The sequence below is a fragment of the Ahaetulla prasina genome, chromosome 7 (genome assembly GCF_028640845.1).
Source record: "Ahaetulla prasina isolate Xishuangbanna chromosome 7, ASM2864084v1, whole genome shotgun sequence".
NCBI lineage: Eukaryota > Metazoa > Chordata > Lepidosauria > Squamata > Colubridae > Ahaetulla > Ahaetulla prasina.
Genome location: NC_080545.1, coordinates 46,741,595 through 46,757,813, shown reverse-complemented (window position 1 = coordinate 46,757,813; position 16,219 = coordinate 46,741,595). Strand labels below are relative to the sequence as shown.

Sequence of the window (16,219 nt, the reverse complement as noted above, 5' to 3'; positions counted from 1 at the left end):
TCCAATTTGTATGGTTATTTCATGCTTATACTTATATATACTGTTGTGTTTGACAAATAAATAAAAAAAAATATTTATTATATAAACAGTATCAGCATCCACCCTCAAATCCTAATTTCTTAACATTATTTCAGTTGATTATCTTATCCATTGTGAATCATACATATTCTTTTAATTTACGTATTAGTTCATTCTACATCCTAATAAGTTTGAGAATACTTGGGGTTGCTCTTCTAGCATTCCAGCTTCCTTACTTTACAACAATCCTTCTTCTCTCTTTCCCTTCCCTCCCTTCTTCTATCCTTTTCTACTTTCTTCTTTCCTCCTCTCCTTTCCCTTCTCTACTTCTCCTTCCTTTCCCCCACTCCTCCTCCCTTCCTCCCTTTCTGACCTTCTCTCCTACTCTTATTTCCCCTCCCTTTCTTTCTCTCCTTTTCCCTTTCTTCTGTTCCTCACTCTCCTTCCTCTCTTCTCCCCTCCTTCTATCTCCCTACTCCTCTTTCCATTCTCTCTCCATTGTTGTATTCATTTTCAATTCAATATTTTCCAAAATGGTATCCGAGCAACCCCGATTTTTTCTCCATTTATTAAATATGTTTCCCATCACATTTTTATTATTAACAATATATTTCATCTTATTTCATTTTTACGTTGAAACCTTTTAACTTAGTTAACATTCCACCTCTTATTTTCCTTAATTCCTAATTTCTTATTCTAACATCAATTATTTTATTTCATAATTTACTAACATTTCTATTTTGTATCTTAATTTCAGTTATTTCCATAGTTAAACCAAATTACATTTCATATTACATTTGCTGATCCATTTTGCAATTAACAATATACTTCATCTTGTTTGCTTCTTACATACAATTTCTACTATTAATACAATTCCCTTAAAACAACTAATAAATGCTTTATTTCCCTTCCTTCTCTCCATTATTATTCTCCTTTTAACCATTTTCTTTGGGCCTCTCCAAAATTCCACTTCTTAATATCTTCTCCCTTTATCCCATTCTCTTGTCTTCTTCTTTTTCCTTTTGTATTTATTGTATCTTTTCCCTTGGATCCTTTCTCTAACTTTAAAGACTGTTATCCTCACAATTCTCCCCCTGTTTTTACCCAGTCTTTTTCCCTTTCCTTCTCTTTCCTTCTTTTTTGGGGGATATTTCCCCCTATCCATTTTTTTTGTCACTGTCAATCCCAGTGTAATTATCTATCTTTTTATCTTCATTTATTTTCCCTTCAACATTGTATTCTTGCTTCTTATTTTTGTTCTCTTTTTCCTTTTTTGTATATTCTAACCAGGCTTCTGCTTCTTTATTACCCTTAAATGCTTCACACACATTTTTAAACATCTCCATTAGTTCCTCATATTCCCAGTGCTCCATATTGTCAATTCAAAAAGGTTTTTATTTTACTTTATGTTTAAGTAGTTTGAAGTTTCTCTTTTTTTATTTCCAAGTAATATGAAGTTCAACTATTTTTCTAGTCCAGTCCAATTTAAGACTTTGTTCTTTTTCACCTCCTTTCAAAGTCGAGACCCAGCTGTTTAAAAATAAACAAGTACTCCTTAAAACTTCTCACAGTAGTCGAATCCTTCAATCCTTGCTAATCCTTCAATTTTCAAAGCAATTGTTGTAGTGCTTTCTTTCCACCCGCAGATGTCTCTCTCCAATCCATAAATCCCAAGACAACAAAGTAACACATTTAAATCCACATAAAAAGTACTTTCTCTTCAATTTGTTTTCCTTTTATTGTTTTTAATTTCTCCAATTCCAATTTTAAATCCAGGTAGAAAGTTTTTTTTCTTTATTTGGGCTTTAGTCCTTTAACTTCCTCTTTGTTCTTCTTCCTCCAATTAAAATTCCCAAGTGCCAATTAGCCGCTTAGTTCCACGCTTTTAAAGTTTAAGCTTTTTTTTTTTTAATTGCTTTTTACCTGTGAGTTGGCTAGTCACTCACCCAGTAACAATACTCCATTCAACCATCGCTCCTGCACAAATCTTAGTCCATTTGCCCCAGATTCAGAGCAATCATTTTAATGGCCACCACCCCCGCCGGCAGTTCAGAGAGCTGACTCCAACTCTTCGAGGAGCTTGCCTGTTCCTCTTGGTCATCTGATGTGCCTCTCCTTCTTCGCTGTCCTTCCAAGATGGTTCTGGTCCGAAGACCCCCCCGACAATGGTTTGTCTGGCTGGATTTTCATGAGGCTCATTGGAGCCTGCTATTTTCCAGCCAGTTTCACTGCAATGCTTCCAGTTCTCCCACAGTTCTAATTTCTTATGCAGTCCATCAAAATTATGCCAAGGATCCTATTAAGATGGCACATTCAAAAGCTTTCTTGTTTTTGGATCTCTGACTATAACCCGGATTCAGCCCCATACTAGCATGTAAGCAATAAAACATTCTCATTTTAGTGTATCACGGTAATGTTAGGTAATGTCCCTTATTAGTACCAGATGAATGACCCCAAAACTGTAGTGGCAGTACCAATTTCTTCTTTAATTTCACCTACTGAGATTTTTAAGAAAAGATTAGACAATCACTTACTTGTCCAAGATGATACGAAGAATCCTGCCTTGGGCAAAGGGTTGGACTAGAGGACCTCTTCCAACCCTATGATTTTTTCTATATTATGGAGCTGAGGTGTAAGAATCAAAGTTCAGTTATCAAAGGGTTCCCAGTCTGTATATCCTATCTCATTGCAAAAAATATCACCCTGAGATACCATCCTGAGCAAAGTCATAGAATTAATGTGGCCAGGTACTTTATCAACTTAAAATATTAAAATATGTTATATGATGAAAAAGTAGACACCACTGATAGGGATGTGACATGTGATCCATATGGAAGCAATGAAAATACTGCCTCTGATCACTCACCGGTGATCATAAATAGGGTTGACGTACAAATAAATAAGTACAATTAGAAAAGTATATGAACTCAAGTACCACAGCTCCATAGGTTATAACTTAACATATATAATATCTCAAAAACATATACAATCTAAAAATAACCTAGTGAAAGCTATTTAAGAGTTGACAAAACCATGTATCATGGAGACCTTTTAGCCTTTCTGGACTTCATATTATTCAAATTTTATTAAATACATTGCCATTAAGATCATTTCACCAAACCTTCATTTGAAATGTAAAGAGAAAATTGTATGAAGCATATCATAAAATAATTTCTAAAATAATTAACAACTGCTAAAATTTTACTTCATTCCTCTTGATGTCATCAGGCGAGTAACTGCTCCCTAATAATGGACAATTCCGAACACTCTTATGCTATACTACTGACACAAAAGAAACAGAGAACCATGAGAAACAATAGTAAGGCTTGCGAGCATAATAATAATCTGGAATTCTTGCTGAACGCTCTGAGCACCAGAAGGCAGATGTGTGGAGAAGGAAGGGCTGTGAAGGAATGAATTAAAGAAGGAAGATAGTGATGAGAAAGAGGCAGTTTCCAGAAAGCAAAGGTATCCAGAGCAGCATGGGAAAGGGACATCAGTAAGATAGAAAGGAATTTGGTCAAGATAGAATGGAAAGGGCAAGAATATGGAGAAACGGGGGGAAAAAGAGATGACAACTAGGATGAGTGGAGGAACAAATGAAGAGAGGCTAAAGGATTAATTAAAGATAGAATAGGGCCAAAGGTAATCGAGAATTGATGGGTCACTGGCCTATGACAACAGGTTTAATAGAGGTTAAGAGTGCTGGTGCCTCTTTCTCCACTCTTTGTCAAGGCAATTGTCCTCAAGGCAGGACAATTGTTGCTATCACTACTACCATCACTGCAATTGTTGTCATTTGAAGTTACGGAAAAAGGAAGAAGATCAACACAGTGCTGGTTAGAAACTTGTCTTCACATCATTGCTGCAACTGTAGCCTTTGGCTTCCTAAAGCAGGGGGTCTCCAACCTTGGTCCCTTTAAGACTTGTGGATTTCAACTCCCAAAGTTCCTCAGCCAGCTTTGCTGGCTGAGAGACTCTGGGAGTTGAAGTCCACAAGTTTTAAAGGGACCAAGGTTGGAGACCCCTGTCCTAAAGAATGTATTTGAAAATGTAGGCTAGGTGCAGGCCATCGCTGTCCATGACCCTGCTATGCTTTCTCCTATGATTTTGCTTGCTGTTAGAGTGAAAATTGTGTGAAAGAGAAAAGTCTAGGACCCCCCAGAAACAGACCAGAAAATATTTCCTCAGCTTATGAAGCCCTGATGGAAGCAAAGATCCAAGGAGTGTGAGAAATGCTAAACTGAGACTATGTTGTTATTTGAGTGGTTGAGATACAGCAGCTATCAACAGAAATGGCCTTTGGCCAGACAGCCAGGTAAACCTTTATAGACAGCATATGGGAACTATTAAGGACCTCAACTGTTTGCTGTAGCAGATCATGGGAACATCAGGAGGGCAAGGGAAAATTACACTCCGATGGCTAGAGTGAGATATAGGTGATCCTTGACTTATGTTTAGTGACCATTCAAAGTTACAACAGCACCGCAAAAGTGATTTATGACCATTTTTCACACTTATAACCAGTACAGCATTCCCATGGTTCAAAATTCAGACCCCTGGCAACTGACTCATATTTATGATGGTTGCAGTGTCCCAGGATCATGTGATCACCTTTTGCAACCTCCTGAAAAGTAAAATTAATAGGGAAGCCAGACTCATTAAATGAACTGCAGAGATTCATTTAACAACTGTGGCAAGAAGGATCGTAAAATAGGGCAAAACTCACTTAACAACTGTCTTCACTTAGTAACATAAATTTTGGGCTCATCTGTGATCATAAGTCAAGGACTACTTATACCAATAAGGTAGCCTGTTCTAGGAGAGAATAGTAATTTGTTACTGGTTCTCCTCCTCTATCCAGCTGCCTTCTTCCGTATTCTGTTTGTTGGATTGCTAGGCACCTTAGCTTCAGCCTATTGTTAATGAATGCCAACTTCTTGTGTAATAAGTGTCAGGCCTGGAAGCCATCTTTTACATTGGACTTTCAGGCCTGCCACATTTAGTGCTGTGGGAAACTGGGAGGGGGGATTGTATGGAGCTGGGGAGATATATAGCCATAATAAAATTCCTTTCTCCAGGAGTCAAGAACATCCTGCCCTGTACCTGTAGGGGTGTGACTCGGAGGCATCTCCAGTTGGGATGGTGCATTGATTGGACCATGTGATGAACATGTGGGTGCTGGGCAGGGATTTGGATTTTCATTTGGGTGGGGAAAACCTGGAAGCTTTCAGATTCGACTTTTCCCAGATGTGCCAATATGATATCTCTAATAAAATGGAACTTTGAGGAACTTCAAACCTCAGAGCCTTCTTTTGTTGTGAATGTTACTTGGAACCCTGACAATAAGATCTTACTCCTTCTTAATCCTGTTTGATAACGATAAAGTTGGCATTATAACCATGTCCTAATTGGCAGAGCACAGCAGATAAACCCTATTTGAGGTCCGCCAACAGAAATTTATGTGCACCAGCAGCTATAATTCAAAGGCTGGGAAGGCAGAGTAACAAATATCATGCAACAAACCTAGTGATGATCAGATATCTTGCTCCATAGGTGATTGGATTTACCGGTAAATACCGTATTTATATTTGAAGATTCAAGAGCCAGTTAGTACTTTGTTAAAGGAGGAACTAATAATTATTGCCCTGAAAGGTAGTGATTCATTCATTCTTCTCTTAAAATAAAATAGTTTTGATCTTGTGACCTTATCAATAAGATAAAAAAAAAATACATAATTTAAATCCAGAATACAGTGATAAAATTCATATGTGGTAATAGAAGGAGTTGACCAACTAGATAAGTGAATCTCTTTGAATAGAACCCCAATTTGTTTGATGTATCAGGTTCTTAGCTCAACTGCCTTAATTAAAAATTTAGCAGTTCTGTTTACAATATATACATATTGGATGTGAGCTGGATGTGAGCCCAGGCCAGGGCATCCAATAAACTATGCTTGGCCTCACCCCGCCTGCACCACATTTGTGCACCTTGGGGCTCTGCAGCCAGGTCACACCCATCCCACCAAGTTCCTCACCTCACCCCACACACCCCGGCAGCCAGACCAGCAGCAGCAGGTGTCCAACAGAAGCCCCATCGCCCCCCACTCTTCTCCAGCCCAGGAAGCCCATGAGTCTGGAGGGGAAGAGGGCCAGGGCTGGGCTGCAGGGTCCTGGTGCCCCACAAGCTTGAGGGCTGGGTAGCCACAGTAGTTTTTATGGGAAAAGGGGAGGGAGAAGGGAGGAGGAGGAGAAAAGGCGCCAGCTGGATACAACAGTTGCCAGGAGCCGTTGTGCCCACAATGGAGGCATCGCAGCAAAATCAGTTGAGGGAGTGGGAGGAGCAGAGGTGGGTAGCGGGCTTTCAGAGTTGGCGTGGGGTGCCACAGAGGCTGCCATCACCGCCTGCCTGTCAGCTTTCAGGTGTTTCCTCAGTGCTGCTTCCTGTGCTGACTACAGCGGTGGCGCATTTAGCAGGAGGGAGACGGGGTTCACTTCCTTGTCGGCTGCGCTTTACAAGTCTATCCGACCAGATGCATTTGGTCCTTCGAATTGACTCTTGGGTTGCAGAGTTGAGGTTACTGCACTTCCCATTTTGCAGAAGAGGCCGCAAGAATGAGGGAAGCCAGGAAGGAGCCCGATCAAAAGGCGGGTTCAGTTCTCGTTCTGACTGTTATCTCATGTGGGATTTGATGCACTGAATGAAAAAGAAGCCTCTTCATTAAGGCATTGTCATCCCAACTCTCACTTATCATTCCTTCAAAGGGTTGTATCAAGTTGAGTCTGTTTACTATATTTAAAATGCTTCAACTTCACCCCACCTGCCCTCTTAATAGCATAAGCCTGTTACCTTCACAGCAGTTGTGTGAGGTACTTTATTTTGAGACTAGTTCTGGGCTAAATCCCATCTAGAGCCCTCTATAGTTGCTGTTACAACTTTTAAACTGTGTTTGCTTGTGATGTCTGATCCCTCACATTTTCACAAGTCATTTTATCACCTCCAGACATCAGTATACAATTTGTGTATTGAGTTAGTTCTAAACTTTGTATGGAAAGGTAAAATGCTTAAAGGTTTTTTTTCCCCTTTTGGTTAAAATTGATTTTTTTAAAAAATTAAAATCTGTGGGAGAATTGTCAGAGTACGCATCCCAACATTCAGGAATATTTCACTTTGACTTCCCATAAGGCTGCCACAAATGAAAATGGCAACATTAGGACAAATTCGTAATGCAATTTGGCTCTTTCTCAGAAAGGAAATGGGTGGATTGATTAAACCTCCCTCTCCCCAATATGTTGTTTAAATTATGCAAAAGTCTGAAAGAATTATTTTAATCTGGGGGAGTGTTGCGGAACCTTAATTTTGGAATTTAGGCCCAGGACTGTATACAGATAGTTCTTGACTTACAAAAGTTCATTTAGTGACTGTTCAAAATTACAACAGCACTGAAAAAAATGACTTATGACCATTTTGCATATGGCCTTTGCAGCATCCCCATGATCACATGATTAAAATTCAGACGCTTGGCAACTGATTCTTATTTATGATTGTTGCTGTGTCCCAAGGTCATGTGATCCACTTTTGCAACCTTTTGATAAGCAAAATCAATGGGGAAGCTAGATTCACTTAACAACTGTGTTACCAACTTATCAACGGCAATGATTCACTTAACAACTGTGGCAAGAAAGGTCATAAAAGGGGGCAAAATTCACTTAACAAATGTCTCACTTAACAACAGAAATTTTGGGCTCAATTATAGTCAAAGACTAGTTACCTGTACACCCAACTGGCCCTTTTAGGGCAACAATATTACTGATGCAGCCCTCAATGAAATTGAGTTTGACACCCCTGGACTAAAGCAATCATGGTTCTAGTCCTCTTAGTAGAGATGTCACCAAACATACCATCTCTCTGGACTGCAAATGTTACGGTATCAAGACTCTACTCCTTTAAAAAGTAGTTCCAGATCTCTGCTTTCTCCCCAGGTTGTTAACATCTAAACGAAAACACTGGAAAAGATCATCTATCAGTTCAGGGTGAGGCATTATCAGTATGCGGTGAAGCCCTACATCTAGGTCAAGCAAAAGATACCCTGGATGTCTTTCTACCATGCCTAAAAGATCTGAAGAAGTGGATGGGAGGAAACAAGCTAAACTGAATCCAATGAAAGGAAGTTGATTGTCGTCAAGAAACCAACTGATTTATTGGTGACTCCAATAATAGCTCTGGATAAGATACTTCCCACAAAAGCTGGTCCACAATTTGGGAGTTCTCTAGGACCCTCCTACTTGATCAGCAGGTAGAGAGTGTGGCTAAAGGATATTTTGTTCATACCAACATCTAGACAGTATTGTGGGAGTTGCATTGATTACCAATACGTTTTTAGAAAAATTCAAACTGACAGTTATGATTATAAAGTTTTTCATTGCTTGGGTCCAAGTTAGCAGCGGGACCACCATCTTCTCTGAATCGAATTTGCCCTATCCTGTGTGTTTGATCTCAGAGGGCAAGATTCAGCTCTCCCAACTTGGAACATGAGGGGATTGATGATCCGGAAGACCTTTTCAATAATGGAACAGATTGTTCCACAAACCCAGATAGTTCCAACATTCTTAATAGTTAGAAAAGCTGACCATGTATTTGAGGTTCAAGTGCCAGCACTGTGCTATTGTGGGTATTTGTGCCTTGTTTTTTCTTTTATTTCAGAATTATAGAACATAAGGGATCTAGTTAATTTAATTTTACTTCTAATTCTCTTTTAATGATATGTTTAATGAGTAATCTGGTGGTTTCTACTGACTGTTATTATATTTATGGTTTTATTATTTTTTTCAGCGATCCAGAATTTTATAAATGGAAACTATATAAATAAATTATTCAAAATTTGGATACTGAATTGTACAATTTGGAATTGTACACTTCCAAAGATTCGCAAATAAATGAACTCTTGATTTTCATTCTTAATATCTTCTTGATAAATGCAATATGTTTCTAGAAATGTTATGTAATATATGGATGGAATAGTAATTCAACTTGTCTTCAGAACAGAGAGCATTCTTGAAGAATATTTGTTGATATTAAATAAAATCTCAAAATATTTCCATGTTATACAGTAACTCTGAATATATATTAGTTACCCTAACATATATAGTCAACTATAACTGTAAGCCTCCCAGAGTTACCCTGAGGTAAGATGGGTGGCCAATAAATTCTACAAATAAATAAATAAACTATCCACTGACTACTACCAGCCTCTTTACAAGCCACAGTAGTTAATTTGACTAAACAATGAGCCAGAAAAACTGATGACCATAAATGGACAAGTACATTACGGAAGCAATTAAGAACTATCTGACCTACACCTAAAGAGGTGATCTCAGAAATATTTGATATCCCATTAACTCCAGTAGAATATTGTAATAGTACACAGAGAATCTTGTTTTAGGCCTAATGGATTTTTGATAAACAAATAATGGTAGAGTATTACTTCAGATGGCCTATAAACAAAGCAATTCAGTTCATTTCATGCTTGCTTTTTTTCAAGAGACACTAATACATAAAATAGCAACTGATAAAATGCCGATTGCTTCATTTGTAGTGGAAAAAATATTTCTGTCACAATGGGGTAAACCACAAAAATATTTATTTATTCATCTAAGGATATAAATTTTGATAGAAAGAATAAAAGAAATGTAATAGTTAACAATTAGCCTCATTCTAACACTAGTTCATGAAACTCTATTGAGGATTAAACTACTCCTCATTCTATCACATAAAGATCACCATTTGAACTGATGAAAGAAAAAGATAAAGCTTCCATAAAACTGACTTCATTAGCAACAAGGTTTTTCTACAACTCATCCTGTGTCAAGTCTAATTGTGTCCAGAGGAAACATAAGAGAAACAAGCATTATGTACTTTTAAAAGGTGCCAAAGAATATATCTTCCAACAAAAGATTCGGCCAAAGAGGTTGTGGAAAAAATGCTTTTAAAAGTAAAAAAAAAAAAAGTTGGCCACGCCCACCCAGTCACATTACCCACCACCACCAAGCCGCGCCCACAGTAACAAATTTTACATTTCACCACTGAATGAAATATTTAAAAAACATCTAACCTAACCAAACAAACATTTATTGAACAATCTAAAGAGGATTTTGCTCTGAATTTTGTTGTTAGTTTTGCTGGATGAATACAAGAAACTTAATAAATAAATCTTAACAAAAGAAGACAAACCATGCAGAGATCTTACTACAAACAATGCAGGAGTTTAAAAGAATACAGGTTGCTAAAGAGTTTTCAGTATTTCATCACAAGTTTTTAAATGAATCTTGTGGGTCTATTAATAGTTATACAAAGAGGGTTTATATGTTACATGTGCATTTATGTTTTTAATTAGAAGCTTATATTCGTGAGGGAATTGTAGAGGGGAAAAAGGCAGAATGAACAGAATAAATGAAGTAGACTGAAAGAACAAAGTTCTTAATAAAACCCAATTTGAATTCAAAACCTTAGATATCAAGTGCCTCTACTGCTCCATTCCAATAGTCCACAGACATGCTAGATAACTCTGGATTAACAGTCATATAAATTCAAAATGACCACCATCTTGGATCCTTTAATAAGAGATGTGAAAGGGGGAAAAAGGGTTTATGAAGTATGTACTATGAACCGAATACAATGCAAAATAGTCCAAAACATACCAAATTAAGAACTAAACTAGTACATGGAAGTTTTACTTAATAAAATCTACATAAAAAGACAGTAAAAACTGTTGATATTACTACAGGTTCAGAAATGAAACTGGTTAAACAAGACTTCATGTGACAACTCATGAAGTCTGAACTTCCATCGCCATCACCTTTTTTACTATTTTTCCTGAAAAGAAGCTTTCTGTAACTGTTTGATGGAGGACAAGGCAAATCCAGAAAACACACTGTGTTTACAACAATACTGATAATTTATTTGGTTTTCAGCATTAACTTGTTTAAACCTAAAAACAAAAATATTTAAAGTTCCACAGCTTGTAGCTCCATTTGTAAAAGAATGAACATTCCAACTTGTATATCAAGTTTAGTTTGTGGACAAATCATGTCATACATATTGTATTTTAAAATGTCACTACTGCATGTCTATTTTTTTCTATTCTTTGAACTCTAGTAGCTGGAAGATTTTATTTCCATTATCCTTTTTCTTGAAGGCTATATGATATATGGAAGAACAGAAAATAGAATAAAAAGTAAAGTTCTTCAAATATAATTTTTGTAACATGAAAAAAGTAATAACTGAAGAAAAACATACGAAATGGTCAAACCACTGCGTTTCTCCTTGGCTCTAATAGGATTGGTTTTAAAAAGTATTTTGAACAGCCCTGATAGATTGAATGAAAAGTGAATTGAATATATATGGCAGATGTGAACCAGCAACAACCTTCCTTTCACCAAATCAAAGTCCAAAAGAACTAGACAAGTTCATACACTTTGCTCAATTGCATTGCAATTATTATAAGTGTATAACTAACTTTTTAAAAAATTAAACCTCTCTTCCAGATTTCTACTCAGGAAGAGTTATACAGATGGCTGGTAAATCTATAAAGGCTTGCTTACCAATGTCCCACCTATTCATTTTCCTCAGAGACTGAGTGATCAGCTGGATGACTCCTGGGTTAGTGTCTCCTGGAAGCTGGCACACTTACCATTTAAAACGATTTAATTTTACCCCCACACAGCTGCCACATCAACAGCAATATTACTACAGTCCATCAACAGTTTCAGTGATACAAGCGTGGATTTTCTTGTCATCCTTTTCAATCAATGTAATTTATCTCAAAGAGTGCCAAGATTGTAATCCACACTAGTATCTGGTACACAGATCATACCGTGGCTTTTTCCGGTTGATTAATCCGGAAGGACGGATTTTCATTCTGTCCTCGGCACGAAGAGGGCAGGGAAGCGCAACCAAACAGGTGATGGTAGCGATGGAGGAATAAAGAGAAACAAACTACGGGCATCTTGACCCACCCCGGCTTTTTTACCTTTCACTTGACTTTCGTACTCGGCTACGATCTCTTTGTCCTTCTTAAATCTGCTTGAGGATGACATTCTCCAGACGGTTGTTTTCGTTTTACACTGCTAGAGAAGACTCCGGAGTTGGGATTACAGGATTATCGTTTTCCCACAGAGAAAGGGGGATCGGCTGGGTTAGGCGCGGCACTAAGCAACGCGTCCCACGCCAGAGCCTGCCGGTTCTCGGAGTAGGTGGCGTAGGTCCCTCCAGCTCACCTCCACAAAAGCGGGGCTGAAGAGAAGGCTTTAAACTAATCCCGGGGCGGGCACCATCTCCGGCAGTAAAGACTGGGGGGAAGAGAGCAGCACAAGGCTGAGCATTCGCCTCCTTTCGCTCCGTACCGCGGCTGCCCTTCTCTGAAGCTTCGATTAAGTCACTGGAACCGGCGAGTGTTCCCTGGAAGCATCGCTTGCCTCGGGCGAGGCGAAGGGATGGATCCCGGATCGTGCTCGGCTAGTCTCCGGCGCGTCCGGCGGCACTCGAGGAGCTCTAGGCAGCTGCTATCGCTGTTGTCGCCTCCTCCCGGAGAGCGAGAGCTACACAAGCGACCTGCTCCCAAGAGACCTGGGCGAGGCGCCGTCTAACTCAACCTCCAGCAGCCCCTCAAAGCGTCTCCCGGATAAGCCAGCAGCCTCGCCCTCCCAACAAAGTTCTCGCTTCGCCCTTTCCTTCGCCTGCTCCCACTCCCCTCGCCTCCTCCAGCTGGTGCCGCCGCCAAGCCTTTAACTGAGACCGCCGCTTTGCCGCCGCTTCCCTCAGCTGTTGGCCTGAAACGGGAAATGGGAAAGAAGACCAGCAGCCCATCCGAAGGCGCTCAAGCAAGCAGAAAGACTTTAGTCTCCTGCCCAGCGGCGCCCAAGTGCCTGGCGAGTTCTTTCCCCACCCTGCGCGGAGCGACGTCTCTAGTAGCCAACGGCAACTACGCAAGTTCTTCTGCCGCCCAATGGCAGAGAGCAGAAGGTGGGACGTAGCGTGCGAGGTTGCTGAGTGCCTCCCGGGGTGAAGAAGCGAGCGGCCTGTGCCCAGGCTGGCGCTGGAGGCTGCGCTTAAGCGCCGGCTTTGCTAAGCGCGCTGCTGCTGCGCGGGACTCAAAGCAGCTGCAGAGGGGGAGGAACGGCCCTTGAGCCGCGCGGCGCCTGTCCTCTTCCCTCTCCAGGCGAGCATCTGGTGAGCGGGGCTGTGCTGAGGAAAGGAGTGCTGGGCGAAGATGAGGTGTTGGAAAGCGCTCGATCCCGGCGTGGACAGCAAATGCGGCTCTGTCTGGAAGACATAAAGCTGGAAACGGAGGTGGGAGGAGGAAAGAGAAGGGCGGTTGCTTAGTTTGGAGATCACGTCTGCAACCTTGTCGCAAGATCGCCCGAGCATTGTTTCCTTGTGTTCGCTTGAAAACCGCGTTCATCTTCTAGGTGCCTCCGCCATCCTGTCCCTTTTAAGAATCCTACTAAATAGTTACGGTATTAGAGGGGAAACTGTAGAGTATGATGATGATCTTACACCGAGAAATAATGTATAGATGTGCGCACGCATCTATGTATCTTCCACGAATGCGCCTGGAAGTATAAGAAGTAACCACACCCATCTTTGTGGAAGACACGGGCGCACGGTCCAGATCCGAAGGAATAACTTAATGGAGAAGGTCCTCGGGTTGCGAAATATAGATAGTACATTGATGCTTGCAACACTATGACAGAAAATTATGCTGCTATTGTTAAGTTGCGAACAATGATGGGAATGTTTTAGATTTCTTATTTTTCTAAACTGTTTTCAAGATTAAGGATCGAAATTTATGTTTCGTGGCATTTAAGCAAAGTACTAAATAATATATATCTCATGTATAATCCGTTTTTCCAAGGAGTTGAGATGACTTCCTCAACCAGTTTTATAATAACTCTGTGAAGATAGGTTCAGATGTGGGCTTCATGGCCGAATAAGAGTTGAAACATGCCTGGACAGCTGCAGTTTGGAAAAGCCTAAAATCAAATGCAGAATAATTCGATATCGGTTGATGGTGAGGGTCATTTCTCCCACAGAGCTGAAAATGAAGGGAGTGACATGCCCTTTATATTGGGCAGTTGATAGCAAGTTAAGAGAAGTGTGTATTGGGGGGGAGAACCATGATTCTAGCTCTTTATCTGTAGTCTGACCCTAGTTTTCAGTTTGACTATTTAAACATAATAGTCCATGCCTTTCTAGGGCAAACCTTATTTTATCCAACTTGGATTTAATTTTTTTTTCAGAATTATACTCAGAAGTAGATGAAGCAAAATAGGCCTTTTACCAATTAAAATTCATTATCACATTAAACCACTACATCATACATTGAGATATTATTTAAAGCAAAATGTGCTTTTATTTAAAAAAAGATTTCTGTTGCATATGGAAATTTTAATTGAACAATCACTTTCAGGGAATTCTATAATAAATACCAGAATAATTGTTACTTTTTCTAGTACAGGATGTTAGGCACAACTATAGGACTTGGTAGGCCCTACAGATAGCCCTAGGCTGAGATGTACATTTCAGGTTGCAGTATATTCATGGGAAACATATCTGGGACTGAAGCTATCTTCAGATAAGACAAAGTTTATTAGAATAGAATAGAATAGAATAGAATTGGCCAAGTGTGATTGGACACACAGGGAATTTGTGTGTCCAATCACACAAACAACCTTGATCAAGGAAAAGCAATAGATGCAATCTACATAGACTTCTGCAAAGCTTTTGATTCAGTAGTACATGATAAACTACTCCTCAAGCTAAAATCCTACGGCATTTTGGGACCTCTTCACAATTGGATAAATGCCTTCCTGTCAAACAGACAACAAGTGGTCAAAATTGGCAACGCTATATCTAATCCCGTTCCTGTCAAAAGTGGCGTTCCCCAAGGTAGTGTTCTTGGATCAACACTCTTCATACTATACATAAATGATCTCTGCGACCTCATCTCAAGTTATTGTGTTCTCTTTGCTAACGATATCAAACTATTTAATACCACTAATAATACTTCTACCCTTCAAGAAGACCTCGACTTAATTTCCGATTGATCTAAAACTTGGCAACTCCAAATCTCAACCAGCAAATGCTTAGTCTTACATATTGGAAAAAAGAACCCTAACATCAAGTACAAACTTGATGGACATTACCTAACTGATGACCCCCACCCTGTCAAAGATCTTGGGAGTTCTCATATCAAATGACCTTAATGCCAAAGCCCACTGCAACTACATAGCGAAAAAAGCCCTAAGAGTTGTAAACCTAATTTTACGCAGCTTCTTTTCTAAAAACTCTACACTACTAACTAGAGCAGGGGTGTCCAAACTTGGTCCCTTTAAGACTTTTGGACTTCAACTCCCAGAGTTCCTCAGCCAGCTTTGCTGGCTGAGGGACTCTGGGAGTTGAAGTCCACAAGTCTTAAAGGGACCAAGTTTGGACACCCCTGAACTAGAGCATACAAAACATTTGCCAGACCTATTCTTGAATACAGCTCATCCATCTGGAACCCATACCACATCTCTGACATAAATACAATAGAACGAGTCCAGAAATATTTTACTAGAAGAGTTCTTCACTCCTCCGAAAACAACAAAATACCTTATACCAACAGACTTGAAATCCTGGGATTAGAAAACTTACAACTCCGTCGACTTTGACATGACCTGTGCTTAACACACAAAATCATCTATTGCAATATCCTTCCTGTAAAAGACTACTTCAGCTTCAATCGCAATATTACAAGAGCAAAAAATAGATTCAAGCTAAATGTCAACCGCTTCAAACTTGATTGCAGAAAATATGACTTCTGTAACTGAGTTGTTAGTGCTTGGAACTCATTACCTGACTCCATAGTCTCTACTTAAAATCCCAAAATCTTCAACCAAAAACTGTCTACTATTGACCTCACCCCATTCCTAAGAGGGCTATAAGGGGCGTGCATAAGAGCACAAAAGTGCCTACCGTTCCTGTCCTATTGTTCCCTTCATCATATCAAATTGATATAGTTGATGCATATTTTGTTTACATATATGTATATATTTTCTTCAAAATATGTTGTTTTATCTATGACAATTGTTTGTGTATACTGTTGTGACAAAAAGAAATTAAAAAAATTGTCTTGGTACATATGCTCTCAGTGTACAAAAAA

At 39.5% G+C, this 16,219-nt stretch overlaps 1 protein-coding gene across 2 annotated transcripts in view; it reads right to left on the bottom strand.

The window, feature by feature from the left end:
* Positions 1-15,376, bottom strand: part of SRGAP1 (SLIT-ROBO Rho GTPase activating protein 1) — a 146,103-nt gene extending 130,727 nt beyond the window's left edge. For both annotated transcript variants that reach the window (XM_058191200.1, XM_058191198.1), the window contains exon 1: positions 12,047-15,376. Coding sequence is in view for 1 of the 2 variants with exons in the window: in XM_058191198.1 (XP_058047181.1) it covers positions 12,047-12,113 (67 nt within the window). In the remaining variant the exon portion in view is untranslated. The remainder of the gene's footprint in view (positions 1-12,046) is intronic.
* Positions 15,377-16,219: the final 843 nt, after the last annotated feature.